Below are 22,814 nucleotides of genomic sequence, written 5' to 3' on the forward strand. Positions count from 1 at the left end.
ATATTTAATTGTTTTTCAACCAAACAATTTCTCAAAAAGGTATACATAGCAAAGCATTTTAGAAAATGTTCCTTGCTCCCAGAATGGCTCACAATACCTGCGGGGTGGTGGAAAGGAACATCCTAGATTGTTTGCTAATTTTAAAAAGGTGTGACTTGATTCCGCCCGCCCCCCCCCAACCGCTGCCTTTCTTTAAACACACACACACACACACACCTTTAAAACAAAAAGTCCCCAAAGCAGTAAGTCCCCCCCCCACAAGATATGAAAAAATTGTTCTCTGCTCTCTTATGGCTTTCCGCAAAAGAATTAGCAGTTTAAAAACTTTTGCTCAGTGCTTATAAAATAGTTAATGCACAAATCATTAACAAAGGAGAGGGAAGCAGCTGGGATTACAATGAATTTCTAGATGTTTTAATATGCATTCATCTCTTACAACTTTTAAAAAGGCAGTCAAGACACATTTGTTCACCCAGGCTTTTAATTAGATACTGTTTTAATAGTTTGATTGTTTTTAATAGTTTTAACATTTTAAATTTTAAATTGTTGTAATGTTTTAACCTTTTATATGTTGTTTTTATTGTTTTGTTGTAAACCGCCCAGAGACTTGCATTTTGGGCAGTATACAAATATGTTAAATAATAATAATAATAATAATAATAATAATAATAATAATAAATAAGAATAAAAATGCCTTATTAAGTGCTACTGTGCTCGAGTTCAACATTGCAATAGTGTATTAAGAAAAATATCATCTGCCAAAGTTCTCTTTTTATATCTATTTATTAAAGGCAAAAGTGTGCTTTTGAACTCTTGAGAGACACAGGTAGGAGTAAATATTTATTGTGACATGTGAAATTTTATTGCATTTATTAGACATTAAGAAAATTTCAATTTCTGTTGAATTTCCACAACTTCAGTACAAGTGCCCCAGGCTGCAAATTGTTTTTAAATGGCCATATAACCTGCACCCTTGGGGATCTTGGGGTTGTGGTTGACAGCTCGTTGAAAGTGTCGACTCAATGTGCGGCAGCTGTGAAAAAGGCAAATTCCATGCTAGGGATCATTAGGAAGGGGATTGAAAATAAAACGGCTAACATTATAATGCCCTTATACAAAACTATGGTGCGACCACACTTGGAGTACTGCGTACAGTTCTGGTCACCACATCTTAAAAAGGACATTGTTGAACTGGAGAAGGTACAGAAAAGGGCAACCAAGATGATCAGGGGACTAGAGCACCTTTCCTATGAGGCAAGACTACAACACCTGGGGCTTTTTAGTTTAGAAAAAAGACGACTGCGGGGAGACATGATAGAGGTCTATAAAATCATGCATGGTGTGGAGAAAGTGGAGAGAGAGAGATTCTTTTCCCTCTCACACAACACTAGAACCAGGGGTCACTCCATGAAATTGATTGCCAGAAGGTCTAGGACCAACAAACGGAAGTACTTTTTCACACAACGCGTGATCCACTTGTGGAACTCTCTGCCACAGGATGTGGTGACAGCCAACAACCTGGATGGCTTTAAGAGGGGTTTGGATGACTTCATGGAGCAGAGGTCTATCAATGGCTACTAGTTGGAGGGCTGTAGGTCACCTCCTCCCTCAAGGGCAGGGTGCCTCTGAGTACCAGTTGCAGGGGGGTAATGGCAGGTGAGAGGGCATGCCCTCAACTCCTGACTGTAGGCTCCCAATGGCATCTGGTGGGCCACTGTGCAAAACAGAATGCTGGACTAGATGGGCCTTGGGCCTGATCCAGCAGGGCTGTTCTTATGTTCTTATGTTCTTATGTTCACCCACCCTGACGTTTGTGACCCCACCCTCCAAGAGTTTCAGAAGAAGAAAGCTCCTCTTAGGAACGAACAAAGGAAGCTGCCATATACTGAGTCAGACCACAGGTCTGTATCTCGCTCATGGACTACACCGACTGGCAGCAGCTTCTCCAAGGTTGCAGGCAGGAATCTCTCTCAGTCCTGTCTCGCTTTTCACTCTGCGTTGGCGCAAGTCAGCATGGGGCATAGTATGGTGGGTGGGGGAAAGGATCTTTCAATGGTAATATCACACAAGTATTAAAAAGAGAACACCCAGACTACTTGAGAGATTTGTTATTCACACTTTAAAAATGGAAGGTTGAACCGGATCTATTTAAAGGATCCTCCTCAGTTAAGCAGCTAAGGAAAACAATTTATGGAGAGATTCTAGAAGTGGGTTTCCAGAGGATGAGCAAGAGTGTCCTAAAATCACCTGCAAACAGAAAGCTAGTGAGCTAGGCAAAACATTCAGGGAAACCCACTCACATTTCTTAAAAGAGTGTGTGGTAGCCAAAATAGTGTGGCAGGGAGTAAGCAAGCTGTTAGAGTGGCCTGATTTGGAAAAACAGACTTGGGAAGAACTAACCTCGGGTTTGAGCGATAGAACCTCTTTTCAAGGTCCCAGAAAGAAACCTTCAAGGAAACGGGACAGAACGGGTGCCCTCATACTAGGGAACTGGAACGTTCCCCTTCTCATAATCAGGTTAGTAAACTTGTATGTCATTTATGCAATGCTCGTGCATAGGAATAGGGAGGGAAGACGTGACCAAGAGGTTCATGCAGATGAGACAGTAAATCTCTTCTGGAAAAGTTTGTATGGTTATGTGCAAAAAGACAAGAGCAGGGGCGTAGCAAGGTTGGAGGGGGCCCAGAGACAAGATTTTAAAATGGGCCCCTCGCTGATATACACACACAAACACACTTCACAATCTAGTTTTTTACTCTCTGCTCCTGCCGATCTCCAAGAGACTCAACATAATTCATAGGGGGTGCAACATGGGTGGGTGGGGAGTCATGTGATGTGCCTCTGGGGAGCCCCTTGAGGCAGTGGGGCCCCAAGACGACTGCCTCCCCTTGCCTAATGGTAGTTACGCCCCTGGACAAGAGTATCTCTTCTAAACGGCAATGGGACAAATTATGGAAATGGACGTTGGACATACCCCCCCCCGCCATTACCTGATGTGCCTTGTAATCCCCCACCCCCGAGTTACAGTACTACCTGCATATACCTCATAACCTTGTGGGTTTCCAAATCCTTGTGTGTCAGTCTTTATAGATATATCATGTACAAACAACCACTTTGTATATAATTGTGCTTTGGAAACGTACTGTATGCTTTGGTAGTTTGTTGGTTCAAGAAAAAAAATCTTGTCCTATATAAAAAAATAAATAAATCTTGTCCTGTCTTGGTGATGCTGCTGCCGGGGAGGGAACCTGGAACCTCAGATGCTCTTCCCAGAGCAGCTCCATCCCCCTAAGGGGAATATCTTACAGTGCTCAGCTCACAGGTCTAGTCTCCCATTCATAGCTTATGCAACCAGGGCAGACCCTGCGTAGCTAAGGGGACAAGCCATGCTTGCTGCCACCAGCCCAGCTGTCTTCGGAGCAGAGTCTCCTGGGGAAGGAGAGGCACAAACGTTTTCTTCCAGCGGAGCAGCAGGAGCTTCGTTCTCCCCCTCCCTTCCCCGTCGGTCCCCACTGAGAGTGGCCAAGGAAGCGTCTCCCTGGCGCCGCCTCCCTGTCCCAGGGCAGCTCTGTCTGGCAGAGGAGGAGCCCGTGGGGAGGGAGAAGCAAGCCTGGCCCGCTAAGCTCCGTCTGCTCTGGGAAGAGGGCTTTGGGCGCTGCCGCCGCCGCCACTATCAATCATTCGAACCATGTCCTTGTACAGGAACTCGGTGTGGTTCGTGAAGGGGTTGCAGCAATATTGCCGGTAGGAAGGTGGGAACTTGCATGGTGGGGGCGGGAGGGGAGGGGAGGGGTGTGTGTACATGGCGCGCAAAAAGCACCAAGCGGGTGGCGGAAGCAGCCGCCGAAGAAGCCGCTCCCTTCGCTCTCTGTGTCTCCTACGTAGAGGTAGAGACGGAGTTGTCAGTAAGGTGGCGAGGCGCCTTCACCGTCGCACTCTGTGCCTACGTTTCGGGGCTTGTTTGTTTTTACATAACGGACTAAGGGAGGCGGCTTCGGCTCGCTCGTAGTTCGAGATTTAAAAGTACGCCATGTCGAGGGCCGCTCTGGTCTAGCGACACTTGCAGTTCGCCCGTGAAGACGACGGTGGCTACCTGCGGACGGCGCCCTGCTGATTCTTTCTAGCGCTCCTGCCCCTCCCATGGCCTTGTTTTTCAGTGCGGAGTCCTGAAGTGTCGCTAGAGCTTTCGAGCCTCTTTGTGCCAATGCGCGCCTGATTTTCGGGAGGGTTCCGGACTGGCTAATCGTTCATCGCCCAAGAGCTGCCGCGGTTTTGGAGTTCTAGTGAAGCGCTGGTCCTTTTCCGAAGCTCCCAAGCTTCTCGACTGGGTCGCTCCCGGCTAGGTGTTAACGTTCTGTCTCAAGAGCAAAGAGGTGCACCACCACCTCGGACCTTCTGGAGCTTTGCGTGTCACACACAGTAGTTTACAGGCCAGTTTCCACACCACAATATGCTCAAGGAAAGGAATATGCTCCACCCACTGACCTGCAGATACCACATTTTGCATTGACAATCCTGACTGCCCACAGTGGGAGGGAGAGTGGGTGGGCCGCGGTTGGCCGCAGCACTCAGATGCTGCCCTCACCACAGTCATGACATGCTTGGCCACCTGGCACAGTGCGGGCTGGCAGTGCGGCCACCACAGCACTCAGGACAGACTAAAGAGGATTTGGGGGGCCCAGGTGGTGTGGAGGCCCTGGACTTCTGGGCGGAAGTCCAGGGGGAAGAGCACCACTGCTCAAGAGGTTCTCAAAGGGTCCCCAGATTTTGTTGGACTACAACTCCCATCATGCCATCCACAATAGGGACCCACCACCTTTGACAATCTCTGTTTTGTCTGCCTTCAGTCTCTGTGTGTCTAATACAGAGTAGATACAGAGGGACTCCTTGTCCTTGTAGTGATTGAGAGTGTGCTGTCATTGTGCTTGGATTGTATCTGATACTAGAACAGATGAAAGAACCTCTGAGCAAATGCAGAGGGCACATTGGTAGGACAAATGAGCATTCATATACTGCTTTTCAACAGGAGTTCTCAGCGCAGTTTACATAGAAGCATAAATAATAAATAAGATGGTTCCCTCCCTAACAGGTCTCATAATCTAAAAAGAAACACAGGTGGATACCAGCAACAACCACTGGAGGGATGTTGTGCTGGGGTTGGGTAGGGACGTTGCTGTGCCCCTGCTAAACAGAAGAGATTTACCACTTCAAAAGGTGCCTCTTTACTTATTTACCATGGGAAGGTGAGCTACCACAGCTGTATTTCTAGTCAGACCTGGGACTCAGAGCCATGCTTATTGTAGCCTCTGTTCCCAAGTAGGAAAAATGTACATTTAGTCAACACTTTTAGTTTAAGTTCAAACTTGAACCTGTTTGTATAGAAAAAAGCTTGATAGTTGCAAGTGTGGAGCAGCTAAGAAAAAGGGTGAGCCCTGAGAATCCCTGAGTGAAACCTCACTTCGGCCTTAAGTGGCCATTGTAGGGCTGTTGTAAGGATTGCAGAGCTAATGCCTATGAAGAGTTTTGAGTGCACAGAAGCATTACACAAGTGCTATGTCTTTGTTATGCTCGAATAAGGGTAAATGCCATTCTTTGCAGCCATTTGGGGGGTATACAATTTGCAGCCATTTGGGCGGGTTCACTTTACTTCAGATTATCCTAAAAGTAGTGAAGGAATGAGTCAGTGATGCAGAATGTTTCCTATCTGGTTTATAATTTCTCCTCTGTACCTAGAACTTGTTCATATGGGTATCATGGATTCCAGACATGTTTTCCTAACCAATGCAACTTAAATTTAATCTATAATCACTAATATGAATATACTAGCTCATTTACTAATATATTGGCAAGAATATAGTCAGGTATGTGTGTTTATTTTGTATAGGGTTAGGATATGAACATCCTACCACCTAATGGTGCTGCGGGGAAATGCTTGACTAACAAGCAGAAGGTTGCCAGTTAAAATCCCCATTGATACTATATCAGGCAGCAGTGATATAGGAAGATGCTGAAAAGCATTATCAGACTGTGTGGGAGGAGGCAATGGTAAACCCCTCCTGTATTCTACCAAAAAGAAAACCACAGGGCTCTGTGGGCACCAGGAGTCCAAATCAACTTGACAGCACACTTTACCTAGGATATGAGCAGAAATGCAGCATTTGAGAAGCAGCACCTACTGACATCACCATGATGAAATGCATCACAAGTCTCAGCTGTGGTTTATTAATACTGTGTCCCTGCCCTCCCTTTCTTAAATGAGATCCAGATGTGAGAGAAATGTGTGACCTTTGCTGTCTTTCCTTTCTCTATGGGAATTGCAAGACTGAGTGTGGGTTCAGCAGAGGAGGTTTTGTTCTTGTTAGAAAGAATGTGATTTGTAAAACAGGTTTTTTAAAAAATCCTAACAGATGGGGAGCAGAGCATAGTCATTTTTACTTTTCTTTTTCCAAACCTGAATATTAGCGGTACTCTTTATTTTGTCACAGGATCTCCTATCTCAGTGTTTTAACATACTCAGTGGTGGCTGTTCTGGAGTAAATAATATTTATGTGCACCTGTGTTGCCTATCTGGAACAGGCAAAGAGATGTAAGATAAGCTTTTCCCTTGGAATGGCCATCAGCTATGCTTGGTAAAGTAATTTAAGGTGGGGATTTAGCATAACTACCTCATTTTAAATAAAGAGTGCAGTGCAATCTTAAATGTGTCTACTTGGAAGTAAGCCACATGGTGTCCAGTGGGCTTTCCCAGGTAAGCATGCAGCCAAAGTCAGTTAAATGTAATCACCTGATCAGATGAAAGCTAATTTGAAGGGCGGGATATATCTTCCTCCTATTCTGTACACTATTGGTAGCTGATAGTCTGTGAAAAACTAACTTTAGCTGATTTTGTTTCTTTCTAGGAGTGGCTATGATTCCGCATGTAAGCACTTTGTTCCTGAAGATTTGGAAGTAGATGTAACTGGAAGGTCTTTCATGATCACTGGAGCAAACAGTGGTATTGGTAAAGCCACTGTGAAGGAGATAGCCAAAAGAGGTAAGTTGAAATAATACTTTGGGGATTGACATCTGATTCTGAGGGTCAGTTCACAAATACAGGCAGCCCTTATGTCCTCATCACAAGTGTATGGTGAAGCTGAGGGTCAGGTCAAGTTTCCTGTAACGGGGATTCCTGGATGTTGACTACAATTCCCATCATCCCCAGCCAAAGGGCATTGCTGCTGCGGATGGTTCAGTTGATTTCTGTTCTACTGCTGGTATGCTGGTTGTTGTTGTTGTTTAATGCTTATTATATTATAATTATAATAATTATAATTGTGTATTGCTGTCTTTTATTTCATTTTGTTGTATGCCACTGAGTATATGGGAAAGTAATATTTATTAAATAAGCACTCTACTCTCTTAAATAATTTAGGAACTTTGCTATTGGAGACTTGGATGACTGAGGTTTCCCATAAAGTTCTTGGTCAAATAAAGGCATTATCTGTGCACAACTCTTAAAAATTCTATTGGATATAGGAGTATGTGGGAAGCTTGAATTATTATTTCTGTGTCTTCTCCTCTGAACTCATTCAGGGGGAACAGTTCACCTAGTGTGCCGGAACAAAGACAGAGCTGAGGAAGCTAAAAAAGAAATAACAACAGAAACTAGTAATCAGGTAAATCTGATATTGGATGTTTTCTGGATTGTGCTCTGAAAATAGGAATGTTACAGATTCTTGTGTTGACCTCTCTGCTTCCACTACTTGTGGGTTTCAGCCAACTTCATTAATTTTTATTTAACTGCACTTGCTGCTGCTGAATATTAATATGAAAAATACTGCCTGAATAGACAATGAATCAAGTAAATGGCAATGTAACATTGTCCATGTAGGTTCAGTGATATCTATGCATAGCAAAAAGTAAAAAACATAGAATCAACTGACATCATTGGCAGTTTCTTAAATAATATGGCCGCAACCTGTTCAGCTGTATGTCTATCCAGTTACTAACTCATCACTCACAGATTCAGAAGATCAATCTTCAGTTTTATTGAAAATAGAGCTAGAACAGTGAGAAACTTGTAAATGCAGAGAAATAAATACTTGGAAAATGTAGGAAAACACAAGATTGACTGGGATTAAATCAAGCAGATTTGGTGAAAAGATAGAGCAAGGCCAGACCTTCTAAGGTCACAGTATCAAACCTTCTGATACTATCACCTCCTAAAACAATATATAAAGCTACATGACCCCACCATCGTGATTAAAGAATAATCTGCTTGGAAGAAGCAGATTATCTGGACCCATTTCAAACCAGTTTTTGGACAGGCTATGGGTTGGAGACTGCTTTGGTCAGCCTGATGGATGATCTTCAGTTAGGAATCAGTGGGGAGTATGACCCTGCTGGTCCTCCTGGATCTCTCAGAAACCATCGGCCATGGAATCCTTCTGGACCACCTTCTGGGGTTGGGGGTGGGAGGTACTGCTCTGCAGTGGTTCTGCTCCTACCTCTCAGGTAGATTCCAGATGGTATTGCTTGGAGATTGTTGCTCTGCAGAGCGCAAGCTATTGTATGGAGTCCCACAGGGCTCCATTCTATCTTGTATGCTTTTTAACATCTACATGAAACTGCTGGGAGAGATCATTGGGAGACTTGGTGCTGGATGCTATATCAATATGCTGATGACACCCAGATCTATTTCTCCATATCAGCTTTGTCAGAAGATGGCTTAATCTCTCTAAATATTATTTGCCTGAAATCAGTAATGGGCTGGATGAAAGAAGAGAAACTGAAGATGAATCCAAATAAGATGGAGGTACTTGTTGTGGGAGGCCAGAACTTAGGAAGTGGCTTAGGTCTGACTGTTCTGGATGGGGTTACACTCCCCCTGAAAGATCAGGTATGTAGCTTGGGAGTACTTCTGGACCCAAACCTCTCCCTGATATCTTGGGTTGAGGCAATGGCCAGGAGTGCTTTTTATAAGCTTTGGCTGATATACCAGCTACGTCCATTTTTTGAGACAAACAGCTTTAATATAGTGATGCATATGCTGGTAACATCCAGGCTTGACTATTGAAATGTGTTCTACGTTGAGCTGTCCTTGTACATAGTTCGGAAACTGCAACTGCTGTAGAATGTGGCAGCCAGGTTGGTCCCTGGGGGCACCTGTAGAGACATTACTCCTATTGTAATAGGAGCACTGGCTGCCAGTTAGTTTCCAGGCAAAATACAAAATGCTGCTTATTACCTTTAAAGTCCTGAACAGCTTGGTGCCAGGGTATTTAAGAGAGCGCCTCATTCTTCATGAAGCTTATTAAGATCATTGGGGTTGTAGGTCCGGTTGTGGTTGCCACTGGCTCGTTTGGTGGTGACTCAAAACCGGGCATTCTCTGTGGTTGCCCTGAAGTTCTGGAACACACATCTAAATGAAATTAGAATCTCCCCATCTCTGGTTGTTTTTAAATAACTTCTGAAAACACACCTGTTTTATCAGGCTTTTAGTTTAGGATGTTTTAAAGTTTTCTTTATGGTAACTTTAATCTGTTTATATGATTTTTAGGTTTTGGTTGTTTGCTTGGAATGTAAACCACCTGAGATTTTATACAGGGCAGTATATAAATGTGTCGAATTAAAATACAGGGACTGGCTGATACCCTGACTAATGAAGTGTAGACCAGAAACATATTGCAGAGGGTGACATGTTTCCAGTCTAGCAGAGCATTTTTGGAGTGCGGGCAAGCTCCAAAAAGTATCTGTGCTCTTGCACAAAAGAGGAAGGGTATCTGTGCGTCAGGAGCATGGCAGACCAGCACGAGAGCTAGTTCAAGCCGAATTTCAGACGGTTTGATGAAAAGGGATCAGAGAGCTGATCTTGTATACGTGGCTATTTCATTGCAGAAGGGACAGGCAATACTGAACAAGTTGTTAGCAGTGTTTCCTCTAAGGCTGCGCATGTGTGTACATTCACACGTTTTTTATGTCTACTCAGTTTTCAATCCCTCTGATTGAATCAGAAAGGCCGATTCTAAATGCACACACACACACACAGACACACAGCCTTGCACACATTCTGCACACAGATTAAAAAATTAGAGAGAACACTGGTAGTTAGTGATTTTCCACTGAAGACTAGTTTGTACATTCACTGTTACTGTTTGATGACTGCAGCATTGGGTGCATGCATAGAATTTTAGCATTTCCCTTGCCTTCCTGGCTGTCTTCAGGAATGACCTGCAGAATTCTGTTCCTAATCACTCCTAATGCAGTTACCACTTCTTGTGTAGCAGCCACTGACGTGGACATCAGTGGCATCAGTTATTGTGTTGGGAGGTGGTCATGAAAATACTTGCTATTTCTCCGGTTTTATTGTAGCTGTCCTGTGTTGATCTGTGAAGCAAAAATAGCTTCTAGAGCTCATAGATTTTGCTAGGAGTGATGCCTGGGTGTTTCCAGATCACTGTATCCACTTGTTTTTGTGTGCTGCTTTTATGTAACATCTAAAGCAGCCCTCACAATTCTGTGTTTGTGTGTTTTAATTATTGATTGATTTAATTTCCTCTCAGCCATTAATGTGATAGCATTCTCTACTCCTCTGTTTTTAAAATGCTTTGGAAAGGCATATACTGAACATTCCACTCTTACCCTCCTGATTATGTAGCCGTTGTCAAGTTGTGTGAAATGATAGTCTTGTGATCAGTTTCGGATATTTTATAAGTGTGTGGGATGATTAGCTGTGCTTAAGGTCTAAGTAGGTTTTTAAGCTAGGCTGTAGTGTGGAAAATCGAGGAATTGGCTGCGTCTTCTTTGTAACACAACTCTGCCTTTTTCTCTTTCCCAGAATGTTTTTGTCCACATTCTGGACATGTCCAACCCCAGAGGTATTTGGGAATTTGCTGAACAGTTCAAGAAGCAGCACAGATTAAATGTCCTGGTGAGTTGGGAACTTGAAGTACAGCTCATCTCAAGGCACTTGTTGCGGTGCCCACATTGATACACACACACTGGCTACTTAGACACAAGTACACAATCAGAAGACAACTTGGCAATATCCTGTGTTCTGTCATGATGGTCAGGAACCTTGAGAAATGGTGCAATTGACCTCTTTTTCTCTCACAAGACCGCCTCCCATAGAGCAGCTCAGTGCAACGAATGTAAGGGCAATGTGCTCTATGTGCTGCAGTGCACTAACCTGATACAACTCCTCTTCTTAACTTATGAGAAATTAAATTCTATAGCACAATTGCATCTTTTAGGCTGCATTCTTTTTCTTATAGATCAACAATGCAGGCTGCATGATAAACAAAAGAGAACTAACAGAAGATGGGCTTGAAAAAAACTTTGCTACAAACACACTGGGTAAGCAGGAGGTTTTCTGGGGGAGTATGTTGTCTTCTGGAACTGCATGGTATACCTTTCTGATTACAAGTATGGGGATCTTTAAACCTTCAGCGAGCCAGACTGAATGGTACTCCTATCCTTCCAAATTGTTTAAACATTCTAATAGTGGCTTGTGAAATACATTAACAAACCAGCTCTTTCTTCTTGAAATCAGACTACCACAGAGGAACTATATGCACAGAAATAAAATATGACTCGGATGGATTATTTGAAACTAGCTGGGCCAGGTGCAGAGCATCTGTGCCTCTGGCCAGCTTGGCCCCGCTGCTTCCTGGCCCACCCGCCTGCTTCTTTTCCCACCCGCCTGCCACTTTCTGGCCGGCCGCCAGCTTCTTCTTGCCTGCCCAGCAACTTTCTGGCCAGGCACCACCATTTGCCTGCCCGGCCGGCACCACCATTCCCCCCCCCCCCGGTTCCGTGGCTATCCGGCAGCTCCCCAAACTCTCGTGAGAGCTGCCACACATGGGATTAGCCACGGGTATGCCATAGCAAATTTTATATATATATGATAACTTTAGGCCTTTAAAAGGAAACTATAAAGAAGGGGCAGAATTCTTTCACCCTATCCAATGTGGAGGGAGAGGGAAGTCCCAAGGCTGAGATAAGTATGCAACAAACAGAATGTCTTTCATCTCCTATTCTGCTATGATGTGCAAGCCTTGGTCATAGCAGTGAACCTGCAAGAACCTGATCTTATGTCACCCCCCCCCCGCTCAAATTTAGTTGTGATCATGGACTCTATTATATCCAGCATCTTATTTCCTCCTCCACAACCTGGTGTGGTGTGTGTGTTTGTGTGTGTGCTGGATAAAGCATGCTGGTAAGAGCCTTCTAACTGAATCTATTGGCATTCTAGGAATAAATTAAAATCCCCTCCTATCCCCCCCCCACACACCTTAACTTTAAATAGCACTTTTCATGCTTGAGTGAATCATGGTATCCTGGATAGAGAAATACCTTTTTGGTGTGTTCCACCCCCATCCACAATTGACAGAGCATTTACTCCTCCATCCCAAAGCACAGATGGATGAATCCAAGCAATTGTCATGCATTTCTGATATGGCCAGGAAGTTGAACAGGCTACCACATATAACGGAACGTGACCTCTTAACTGGCAGAGTGCCCTTTGAAACCTGCTCCTTGCCTATTATGAGACTGATCGGCCTGCAGTGATGGTACATACAGACTGATTTAATATTAAGCAGTCAGTGCTGTAAATGTTTGCATGGCAGAGACTGCTGTTGGCTCTAAAACATAGTACTATCTTAGTACCAGCCTTCGCTATTAAATATATAGACAGCAGAATAATGAGACAATGATATTGTTTGCAGGTGGCAAACAGGTGACTGATACTGAGAGAAAGTGTGTGTGCCTCTAGCTATCTTGATTTATTTCCTGTTTTGCGCATTTGTTTGCCTTGTTCATTTTTCTGGTCAGAGGCCGTAATAAAGATGGTTCTAATTCCGAGAGAAAGTGCTTTGCTGGCTGCTGCATCCTTGTTTTCCTGCTTTCCCCCACTTCCACAGAAAGGGAAGGAAGCCCCTTCCCTAGGGTCAGCCTCTTTGTTTCTGCTGACTGAGCAAAGTAGAGTAAATCCATTGGCAAGTGGTCCTTGGTATACTCGATTCTACCCTACCCAACCTGCTGTTATTACTATATTTCAAACCCTGCTGAAAGGTCTATATTAGAAAAATAGTTCTATAAAAATAATACTCTTTCCTTTAAAACAATTAACAAAAATGCTGAAACTGTACCCTAATACATGCTTCTTTTCTTACTCTTTTAACCCTGGATCTTTTGATTCTGCACTCCTACCTGAGGAACAAATAGTGTTTTCCTGTTAGAAAACTAGACTTTGTATGGTGGTTGCACCTCAGAGGAGATGGAAGCATTTGACTGGGTTCTAAATGCAATTTGTTTCTGGGGTGGGTGGGCAGGGGAGAACCAACCAAACCTATGGACTGCACTTAGTTGAATTGTGTTTAAATTTGCATCCAAGCAGAGCAGCCCAGTGAGAAAAACTCTATTATGATTTGTACGGTGCTATCAGTGTGCATGGTGCTTTATAGAATACAAGCATGTATTGATGTGACCAGAACTGGTCACATTGTGAGGAGTAAGAAATGCCTGGTAAACATTGTGCATTTTATCTTCTAGGTACATACATCTTAACAACAGTTCTTCTACCGCTCTTGGAAAAAGAAGATGATCCCAGAGTCGTAAGTCTGTTCAATGTTCATCTTTCTTGAGGAATCCCTTTTATTATTGTCCATATTTTTAATATTATGTGCTCAGTACTGGCACAAGCTGGTGCTTTTCTTTTGCTGACACCAAGCAACCCTGCACTAGAGTTATATGTGAAGAGGATGAGGAAAGGGAAAGGAACTGCAGTAAAACACTTCTTCAGAGGCTTGTATTTTCATATGAGGACATTGGCAGTGAATCTGTAAATCTTGGCAAGCCTTTAAGCTTTTAGGTCAACATGTGCTTGCTTCCTTCCACACACATCCTGCCCAACCTTTCAACAGCTAAGAGTGGGAACAGGGTGTTGATCTTGGAAGGGAGGAGAATAAAATTGGCCAGAGGTCCCAAAGTGGATTGGGGGCTGGTGGCGGTGGTGATGGGAACAGTGGCTTACATACTGCACACAATGCTGCAGGTGGCTTGAGCATTGCTCATGCCACTGCATGCCTGTAACCGCCACTGATGGGGCTGTGCTGTAGGGCAGTCCCACTCAGTCATAAGGCCTCCATGCACACAGTTGCATGATGTGATGCTCATTATTTCCAGTGTGTCACGACATGCAACTGGATGCATGGAGCCCTACCCATGGAGCAGGGCTGCCCTGCAGCACAGCCCCATCGGTGCTGATTATAGGGGCACGGGTGCATTTCCTTGTGCAGTATGTAAGCCAGGCTTTTAAACAAATATATTAATTGAAAAAGAAACTTTAGCTTTTGGGTGCAAGGGATTGGATGTTTGGGAGTAGGAAGGAGCTGTAGGCAATAGCTTCTCTTCCCTAGTGATGTGCATGCCTCCGAACTGGTCCGGATGGGCACGGGGGGGGGTTGTAGCTTTAAGGGCGGGGGGGTAGTACTTACCCCCCCCGCCGCTCTTCCTCCTCCGGCGCTGTGGTTTGTGCAAAAGTTTCTGGCGCGTGTGTGCACTCGCTGCTGCTGCTGCGTGCACGTTCCCCAGTCGTCACACGTCGATGTGTGACGTCTGTGGAGCGCGGGGCGGTGGCGGCGAGTGCGCATGCGCGTAGCATATTTCAGCTCTAGCAGGCTAACGACGGGGCCAGGGGCGGCAGGGAGGAACGCTGCCGCCCCAGAAACTTTTGCACAAACCACAGCGCCGGAGGGGGAAGAGCGGCGGGGGGGGGGGGGTAAGTACTACCCCCCTGCCCTTAAAGCTACAACCCCCCTCCATGCCGAGCCGCTGGACCGGCTCGGAACCGGACCGGTTCGGAGGCCTCCAGAATGGCCTCTGAACCGGTTCGGGCACACCCCTACTCTTCCCTTCAGTGAGTTGCATGAGACTTTATTGCAACACGTCTACAGACTGGAGAATCTGATGCCACTTGCTTATGAGACTCCCAGAAAGAGAAAGGGAAGTGGGTGGAGACAAACAGGCATGCTAACTGATGTGGCTGCATTTTATGTAAAATGTTTTGAATGTTCCAATTCAAATGTTCCAGTTGAATTATTAATAATCTGTACTTGCACTGTGACTTATCATGGCTAAGATCATAGTCAACATGGCTTTCTAGAGAAAAGACTGGCATTGTAAATTACTCTTTGACATAGGACCAAATAGAAGCACCTGTTTACTCATTCTGAGCAAATGCCCCGCCCTCCAGGCCCACAAGCCCAGTAAAAAATTAGGGACTTCCTGCAGCTGCTTCTGGTGAAAGTAAAATATATCAGGATATCTGACCACACATATCCTGTGTCAAGTGTGGTTTGGCCCTCAGTGGCATAACAAAAGCAGAAAAGGGACTTGGGCACAGTCCAATTTTAAAATGGCTATAGGGGGGTGTTTTGCTTTAGTTTCTCACATTTGCCACTTTTTTGTAAACAGATCACTGTCTCTTCAGGAGGAATGCTAGTTCAGAAACTAAATATATCAGACTTGCAGTCAGAGAATGTGGCATTTGATGGAACAATGGTCTATGCACAGAATAAGGTAGGATCTGTGTGTTTGAACAAAAATTTGGAGGCTAAAGGTTTAATGCAATTCCTTTACTAAAACCAACTAACAGTCATCAAATGAAATATATTTTGATGTGGCAAAAAGTTCAGGTTGGTGCAAGGAGTCTAGAAAGCAGAACTAAGAAACTGTGCTCCTCAATCTTTGGTTTAAGGTGGGCTTCCAGAGCAGAAAACTTGCTACTAGCTCCTTAAGGTTAGAGGGATAACCAAGAGCCTAACATGCAGTTGGTGCAGGCCTCTTCAAGACAGGGCTATGCATGGGACTCTTTCGCTGTCCTCTGAACTGAAGCTAGAGGAGAGACAGACGCCGGCACTGTATCAACACACCATGGAGGCAGAGGAGTAAGGCTGGCTTAGGGGCTCTGAGGTTCCAAGAGGGGAAATAACTTGTGCCTTGGTGAATGAGTAAGGATTGAAACAGAGTTTTCTTTTTTTCCCCCCAACAACTTAGCTCTGAGTATGAAGATGATGGGATGCTAGAATAAAATGGTCAATTGTTCTTTTCCAGTTTGACTCCTTTTGTTGCCTCCTAGAGACAGCAAGTGGTCTTGATGGAGCAGTTGGCTAAAGCTCATCCCAGCATCCACTTTTCTTCTATGCACCCTGGCTGGGCAGACACTCCAGGTACGTTGCTGAATATAGGTATAAACAGAGTGGCTTCGGGTTTTAAGTTCAGCAGGGAGGCAAGAAATGAAATACCACATACTACTTAATCTTGGTATCGTCTAAAATGGAACTTTCTTGCATCATCTGCAGGAGCAATTTGTGTCACTCTTCTTGGAGTGTATGTGTGTGGGAGGGGAGAAGACAGATGTGCTATTTCAGAGCCTGTGGAGAGGAGTACAGGGATACTTGTGCAGGGCACCTGTTACTTCTCAAACACTGAACAAACAGATGTCTTCCAAGGGCTGAAGTACCACATCTAGATATTATGGAGAATAGGCAACCTTGCATTATGGACATGTGTGTCCATTTTCTTTAATGAAAGAGTTAACTGTTATGCTGCTTGCTCTCCTGTTAATGGTACTGCTCCCGGGAAGTTGGCAACTACCCCTTGCTATGTTTTAGGGGTGGGTGGAGGGCAATTAGCAAGCTTGGAAAGAGCAGAATAAATTTGTTCAAAACTTCAGTTGTGGAAAGAACTGAACAGAGGTTAAAGTTCAAAAACCAAGGGGTATAGGAGAAATAATGGTTAATAAGCAACTATATTTAATAAAACCATTAAGACTAACAAGTTACAGCTCAAAGAGGCAATTTGGCTTCGGGTTTTCCAATTAAGTTCACTCAAGGCTGGCTAGAGAGAAACAAGCTTTGGAGTTTTAGAAGCAACAAGAAGGAAGGGAGTGGGATATTAGAGAGCAGGGATTAGCTACTACCGTAATCCGTCTGATGGGGTGTTTGGACCCTTGTGGCTCCGTTATTACCAAGAGACTTCTCTCCAAGGCAGGCAGAAAGGCAGAACCGGGGACCAGGCAGTGGTCTGGAAACCAGAAAAAAAATCCAACAGGCCAGAATCTCACAGCCAGGAGTGCTGCACAGATTGGACTAGGAAAAAGGGCCAATCTCGAGGTGACAAGTGGAATAGGAGCAAGAGTCAAGGCAATGGGTGCATCAAGCTTTCTCTTGTGTCTCTTTAGACCAGGCCTGCTCAACTTCAGCCCTCCTGCAGATGTTGGCCTACAACTCCCATAATCCCTGGCTATTGGCTACAGTGGCTGGGAATTATGGGAGTTGTAGTCCAAAAACAGCTGGGGGGCCTAAGTTGAGCAGGCCTGCTTTAGACTGAAGTGTAAAGAAGCTAGCTTCCTGAGCCAACCATTAACATGCTCATTAGCAGGAGATGGATGGCCTGCTACTTATCACTCCTTCTTGTGGAGGTGCTATCTTGCCCTGATCTGCTTTGCCAACATAGGGAGAATGCTTGGCTGACTCTTTAAAAGCATAATGCTTGATTAAATCATGTCCACTCTGGCTTCCCACCTCAGAGTACTCAAGGAAGTTCTCCTTCAGGCCCCTCATTCAACTTTACCTGAGAGCTACCGTTCCCAGGCCAAGTAACATGCCCTATGAGTTAGCTTCATGTTAACCAAAATGGAGACCTCATGATCCTGTGGGATTTGAAATGCAAACAGTGGTAACTACAGGCAGAGGTGTATCTAGGGAAAATAGCACCTAGGGCAAGCATTGAAATTGCGCCCCCTGTCCAAACATCTGACACCCATCTTTCAGATAACTTTACCATAATATCAGTGGAAAAATACAAGTCTGAAGGTCACATACAAGTCACATATCTGAATATGTGTACAGTGACTTATATTATATTAATTTAAAAAAATAAATAAAATACCTGTAGTCCCTTTGGGGGGCTTCCTAAAGGCTGTGGGGTGTGTGTGCCTGCAAAGGTTCCCCCTCCCCCCTGCTGGCCTCTAGGGCCTCACAGGGACCATTTAAGCATGTGCGGTGGCCATTTTTAATTTTTTTTTTAAAAAAATGGCAGCTGAAAACAAAATGGCCACCACACATGCTCAAATGGCCTCTGTGAGGCCTGGTATGGCCGGGCCTCAGAGGCGATTTGAGCATGCGCCATTTTGTTTTCGGCAGCCTTTAAAAAAAATTTAATTTTAAGAAATGGCACCCCCTTCAAGTGACACCTGGGGCACGTGCCCTGCCTGCCCCACCCTAGATACGTCCCTGACTACAGGTGTGTAGTCCCAAATTAGATAGAGGGGTGCTCCAGGGGAAGCCCCCAAATAGGCTCTCTTGTCACACAACTATGAGCAAAATGTTGTTCTGACTTCCCCCAAACTTTTCATGACCCTGTTGGGGGCCACAATAGAGAGATGTGGGAATACTGCACCACTTACAGGATGCTGTACTAAAAAAACAGGCTTAGGCAATCTGGGCTCTCCACCTGTTGCATTCCCACCATGCCCAACCATAAAAAATTGTGGCTGCGGATGATGGGAGCTGTACTTCAACAGAGAGCCAAGGTTCTCCACTCCTGCCGTAATGAGTTGGCTGAACTTCCAGCAAAACTCTAAGCCTGCATCAGTAAAGTGGTGGCTGAAAGCCTTTGGCATGAAATATTTTGCTCTAAACTAACTATCCAAAGTTGTCCATGGAACTCTATTATAGATCCAGTTTTTCCTTTTTGTCCCCAAATGGGAATCTGTGTAGTCTTATGGCTCAGACACAAGTAGTTACAGCAGGGCAGCTGAGCCTGTGGCAGAAAATAGGCAGGATCCTTGGGGCCTGCAACAGGAGGAGAGCTGACACTTGAGTGGCTACAAGTTTTATTTACTATAGAGAATGGTTTGGCAGTACGGCTCTCTTTTGGAGAACAGGCTTTTGGCAATGGTGTAACTGGCACATTGAAGTTCTGAGAGAGTAGCCAAGCAGATGTCCTGCTGTTACAACTGTGCTGCTTTTGCTTCAGTCCTGGGACTGTCAACAGTTGAGAGAGCTGCCAAGCAAGCAGGGCAGAGCAGGAAAGACACTCATGAGGACGGACACTCAAAATCTGTCAAACAGATGCTCAGTGTTGGTTCATCACAGGGAGTGCCCAAAAGGGTGAAGAGGTTTTTTAACAAGGTCATATATAGTTATGGAAACACCCTTCCCTTTTCTCTGTCCAAAGAATGAAAGCCAGCATGGTGTAGTGGTTAAGAGTATTGTTCTAGAACCAGAGACACACAAATTCAAATCCCTATTCAGCCATGAGACCCACTGGGTGAGTCTTCCCAGCCACTTATCTCTCAGCCTAACCTACCTCACAGGCTTGTTGTGAGGATGCATATAAACCATGTGCACTGCTCTGGGCTCTTTAGGAAGAGTGGGATAGAAGAAAGAGCTTCTTTAGTAAAGTAGCACACTAAAATATCCAGTTGTGTGTATAGACATTTATATAAAGAAACTAGGTGAAGTTTACTGAAGTATCTGACTTTCTATAGAACTTCATGAACAATTAATGTGTAAGAGATAGTCCTAGTAACATTTTGCAAAGGGGTTGGCCTATCTCTAGTTTCATGGAGCAGTAGTAAGCTGCTGGTGGCAAGCAGCAGCATCAACTACCACCAGAAAGTAAAGTTTATTCTGATTAGTCTATTTAACATTGTGTGACAATGGCTGCTTAAGGATGCACAAGGCATGCACACAGATTTAGAATTTGAAGTATAATATAGTGTACCACTATGCCTGTTTTGAGAGTGGCATTGAGTTAAACAAACTGGATTGCAAAGAAGTGTGTCAATTGCTATGCTGCTAGGAGGTATGAGGAAGCACCAGCATCAGAGTGGTCTGTTACACGGGAAGAGATGTTCCAGAGCCCGCTTGCAGGTTAGGAGTGGATTCCAAAGAAGGTACTGAAGAGCTCACAATAGCATCCAGGTCATGTGGACTTCACCCAAAAGGAGGAGGCGCTTTGCCGTGTGCATATTTTGTAGGCATGGGATTGAGAAATGTTGCATACTCATTACAATTGTTACCTTGTAGCAGTGAGATCATCTATGCCAGATTTCTATGAGAAGATGAAGAACAGATTGCGGACAGAAGCCCAGGGGGCGGACACTGTCGTATGGCTGGCAGTCTCGGCTGCAGCAAGCAGGCAAGCAAGTGGCCAATTCTTTCAAGGTAAAGCAACAGTCTTGTTTTAGTGGACAGTTACCCCACAATACAACTGGTATTCTCACTATTCTACCCTTGAACGCTGTAATAATGTGGCAAACTGCAGAAAACCTGCCTCTAATAATGCAAGAAATGTGACTGGCAGGTGTTTATACATCACACAGTAGCATTGATCTACACTAGGATTGACTGTAGCGCCCTGTTGAGTACACAAAAGGCAGCAATGCAGGGCCTCTCTTTTTAGGGTAGAACAGCCCTACCAATTAGACTGAATACTGGAAGTGGCTGTAAACCCCAACTCTACTCACAACTGGAGTTGCACAGAAAAATCTAGAAAAATCAACTTTCATGTTTAATTGTAGTTTAGACTAAATTAAATATTGTGTACTGTTTCCAGACAGACAGCCCGTCTCAACCCACTTGCCACTGGCACAGACAAAAGCGTCGCTTGGTGATGAAGAAAAATTGATCCAGGCCCTTGAAGAGCTCTCTCAGCAGTTTAAACCCAGATGATTACTAGCTGCTACTTGTTCCAGGAGTCAACACTGACAGCACAACTTTACTCGTTTTACAAAGATTTCTAAAAATATCAGTGGATTGCAGTAGTGGCCCCTACAAACTGAGTTCAACAAGCAAAACTGCACTATCATTGGAAATATTAGTTTAAGCCTTAATACGTGCAAACAAAATACAAGGACATTCACACGTTCAGCTTTGCAGTAGGAAACCAGACACAGCTGAAGACTTTGCTGTCTGTAGGTCTGTATGCTGTACTACCCATTCTCTTCCAAATCCGCTAAAGTTGTATGCAGCTTGTAGAAGTCAGCTATGAAAAACTAGAAACATGTAGGCCAGAAAAGTAGCATTGCTACTGCAATTAATTTTGATTCTGTAGAATTTTGGATTTGGAAGGGACCTTTCTGCTTGCTCAGTGCAGAAATCCATATTGGGTGTTTAGATTCCCATCCAGATATTAGGCATACTTATGTCTGCAAAAGCTCCATTATTTGAGGATTTGTAGAAGAGAGAAGAGCATCTGACAGCACAGCTACTTTTTTCATCATGGTCACATTATTTCTGTACAACCTATCCCTGTTACAAATGTAACATTTACACCTTTTAAAAACACTTTCAGGATAAAATGTTAGGGTATTATAGTACAAGTATTCTAATGTATTTGCTGAGCATAACTCAGGATGCTTAACTATAACCTATGAAACCAAAGAGGACATGGGCCACTATCACTACTGGCTTCTTAGCTATGTATAAGTCACATGCTAATATCAAGAAAGAGCACCCTTGATCTATGCGGACCACTTCAGGACATCAAGTGTTCCACAGTGTAGCGAAGCATTCTGGGAGATTGTCTCACAACTACGAACTACGTTGCTCCTGGAGGTTTGCCGGAGTCTGAACATATATATGTCAGAGGCACTGAAAGACCTTTCTAATGTTTACATGTAAATAACAATCCCATTAAGAGCCAAAATTTCAAAGGATCCAGTTCTAACCTGTCCCTACCTTTCAAGAAGAAAGCAGGGGGAGAAGGGTATGAACTACAGCTTTTACAAGTCTGATTTTTAAAGCTGTACTGCATTGCATAGTTTATCTTGAATACAGCACTTAAGCTTCCTTAGGTCTGGCTTTTGTTTGGCAATTGGCACGATCAGTCCTGCACATATGATTGTTTGATGTGTAGTTAACCTCAAACCAGCAGAATAATCAGTAAACAGAAATTTAGTTTAACTCAGATTCCTCCTATTGGAAATGGACAAGGCAACAATTAAGAGGGAAACACTCTTCATTCAGCAGCTTGAAGCTCCAACAATATTTTATTTACATTTGGGTATATGACAAGGGCTGTCTCAGAGCTGGCTGGAGGGGTTTGGAGGAAAAGTATAAAGTGAAGCTGTAGGAAGTGTGTGTGTGAAGAAAAGAAGAGTGACTTGAAGAAGTAAGCCAAAAGTTCCTGAGAGCATTTCTAGGTGCCAAGATGGAAATCGAAAAAAATAAAATTTTGGAATATGCTGAGATGGCAAAACTTACAGCACGTATAAGGGATGAAAATTTGGAATGTTTTAAAGAAGACTGGGAACCATTCTTACTTTAAAGAACTATTTTTCTAATATGGACCTTTCAGCAGGGTTTGAAATATAGTAATAACAGCAGGTTGGGTTGGGTAGAATCGAGTAGCAGTGTCGAGTATGTATGTTTTGAATTATTATAGCAACTAGTATTTTTAAGCCCGTTTTAATAACGGGCGCTAGCTGTCTTTTCCCCCTTTAAGCTTTCTTCATATCTTTTGCCCTTTTTGTGTGTGTGTGTCCCTGTCTCTCTTCCTTTCCTTCCTTTTCTTGCTTTCCTTTTCCTTTTTTTAAAAAATATGTTTTATTCTCTACGTTATCTTTTCCTCTCTTCTTTCTATTATGGGCATGTTTGTTGGGGGTTTGTGTGTGTGTGTGTTTTCCTTTTTCCTCTTTTTCTATCTTTCCCCCCCACCTTTTTTCTTCACTTTTACCTCTCTTCTTTTTCCTTCCTCTTTGTTTATTTTGTTCTTTTCTTTCCTATCTCTCTCTTCTCTCTTTTTCCTTCTTTATCTCTTTT

At 44.0% G+C, this 22,814-nt stretch overlaps 1 protein-coding gene across 3 annotated transcripts; it reads left to right on the top strand.

Annotated features, from left to right (window-relative positions):
- Positions 1 to 3,444: 3,444 nt before the first annotated feature.
- DHRS12 (dehydrogenase/reductase 12) lies at positions 3,445 to 21,842 on the top strand. Of its 3 annotated transcripts, none has more exons than XM_053286043.1 (10): positions 3,445 to 3,744; positions 6,900 to 7,033; positions 7,573 to 7,655; positions 10,817 to 10,909; positions 11,253 to 11,334; positions 13,534 to 13,595; positions 15,457 to 15,561; positions 16,121 to 16,211; positions 20,079 to 20,216; positions 20,608 to 21,842. In XM_053286043.1, the coding sequence occupies exons 1-10, from the start codon at positions 3,689 to 3,691 to the stop codon at positions 20,721 to 20,723; spliced, it is 960 nt and encodes a 319-aa protein (XP_053142018.1). In that variant the 5' UTR covers positions 3,445 to 3,688; the 3' UTR covers positions 20,724 to 21,842. The 3 variants fall into 3 exon arrangements, with proteins under 3 accessions (XP_053142018.1, XP_053142019.1, XP_053142020.1); XM_053286044.1 differs by lacking the exon at positions 3,445 to 3,744 and adding an exon at positions 5,842 to 6,748; XM_053286045.1 differs by lacking the exon at positions 3,445 to 3,744 and adding an exon at positions 5,842 to 6,328.
- The last annotated feature ends 972 nt before the right edge of the window (positions 21,843 to 22,814 follow it).

This window comes from Hemicordylus capensis, chromosome 1 (assembly GCF_027244095.1).
Source record: "Hemicordylus capensis ecotype Gifberg chromosome 1, rHemCap1.1.pri, whole genome shotgun sequence".
Lineage (NCBI taxonomy): Eukaryota > Metazoa > Chordata > Lepidosauria > Squamata > Cordylidae > Hemicordylus > Hemicordylus capensis.

What these genes read in the sequence shown, in the direction of transcription:
- DHRS12 (XM_053286043.1), top strand. Translation starts at nt 3,689, where the DNA reads ATGTCCTTGTACAGGAACTCGGTGTGGTTCGTGAAGGGGTTGCAGCAA. An exon ending in TGGTCTATGCACAGAATAAG is followed by an intron (nt 15,562 to 16,120) that starts GTAGGATCTGTG and finishes GTTGCCTCCTAG; the next exon opens with AGACAGCAAGTGGTCTTGAT. An exon ending in TGGCTGGGCAGACACTCCAG is followed by an intron (nt 16,212 to 20,078) that starts GTACGTTGCTGA and finishes GTTACCTTGTAG; the next exon opens with CAGTGAGATCATCTATGCCA.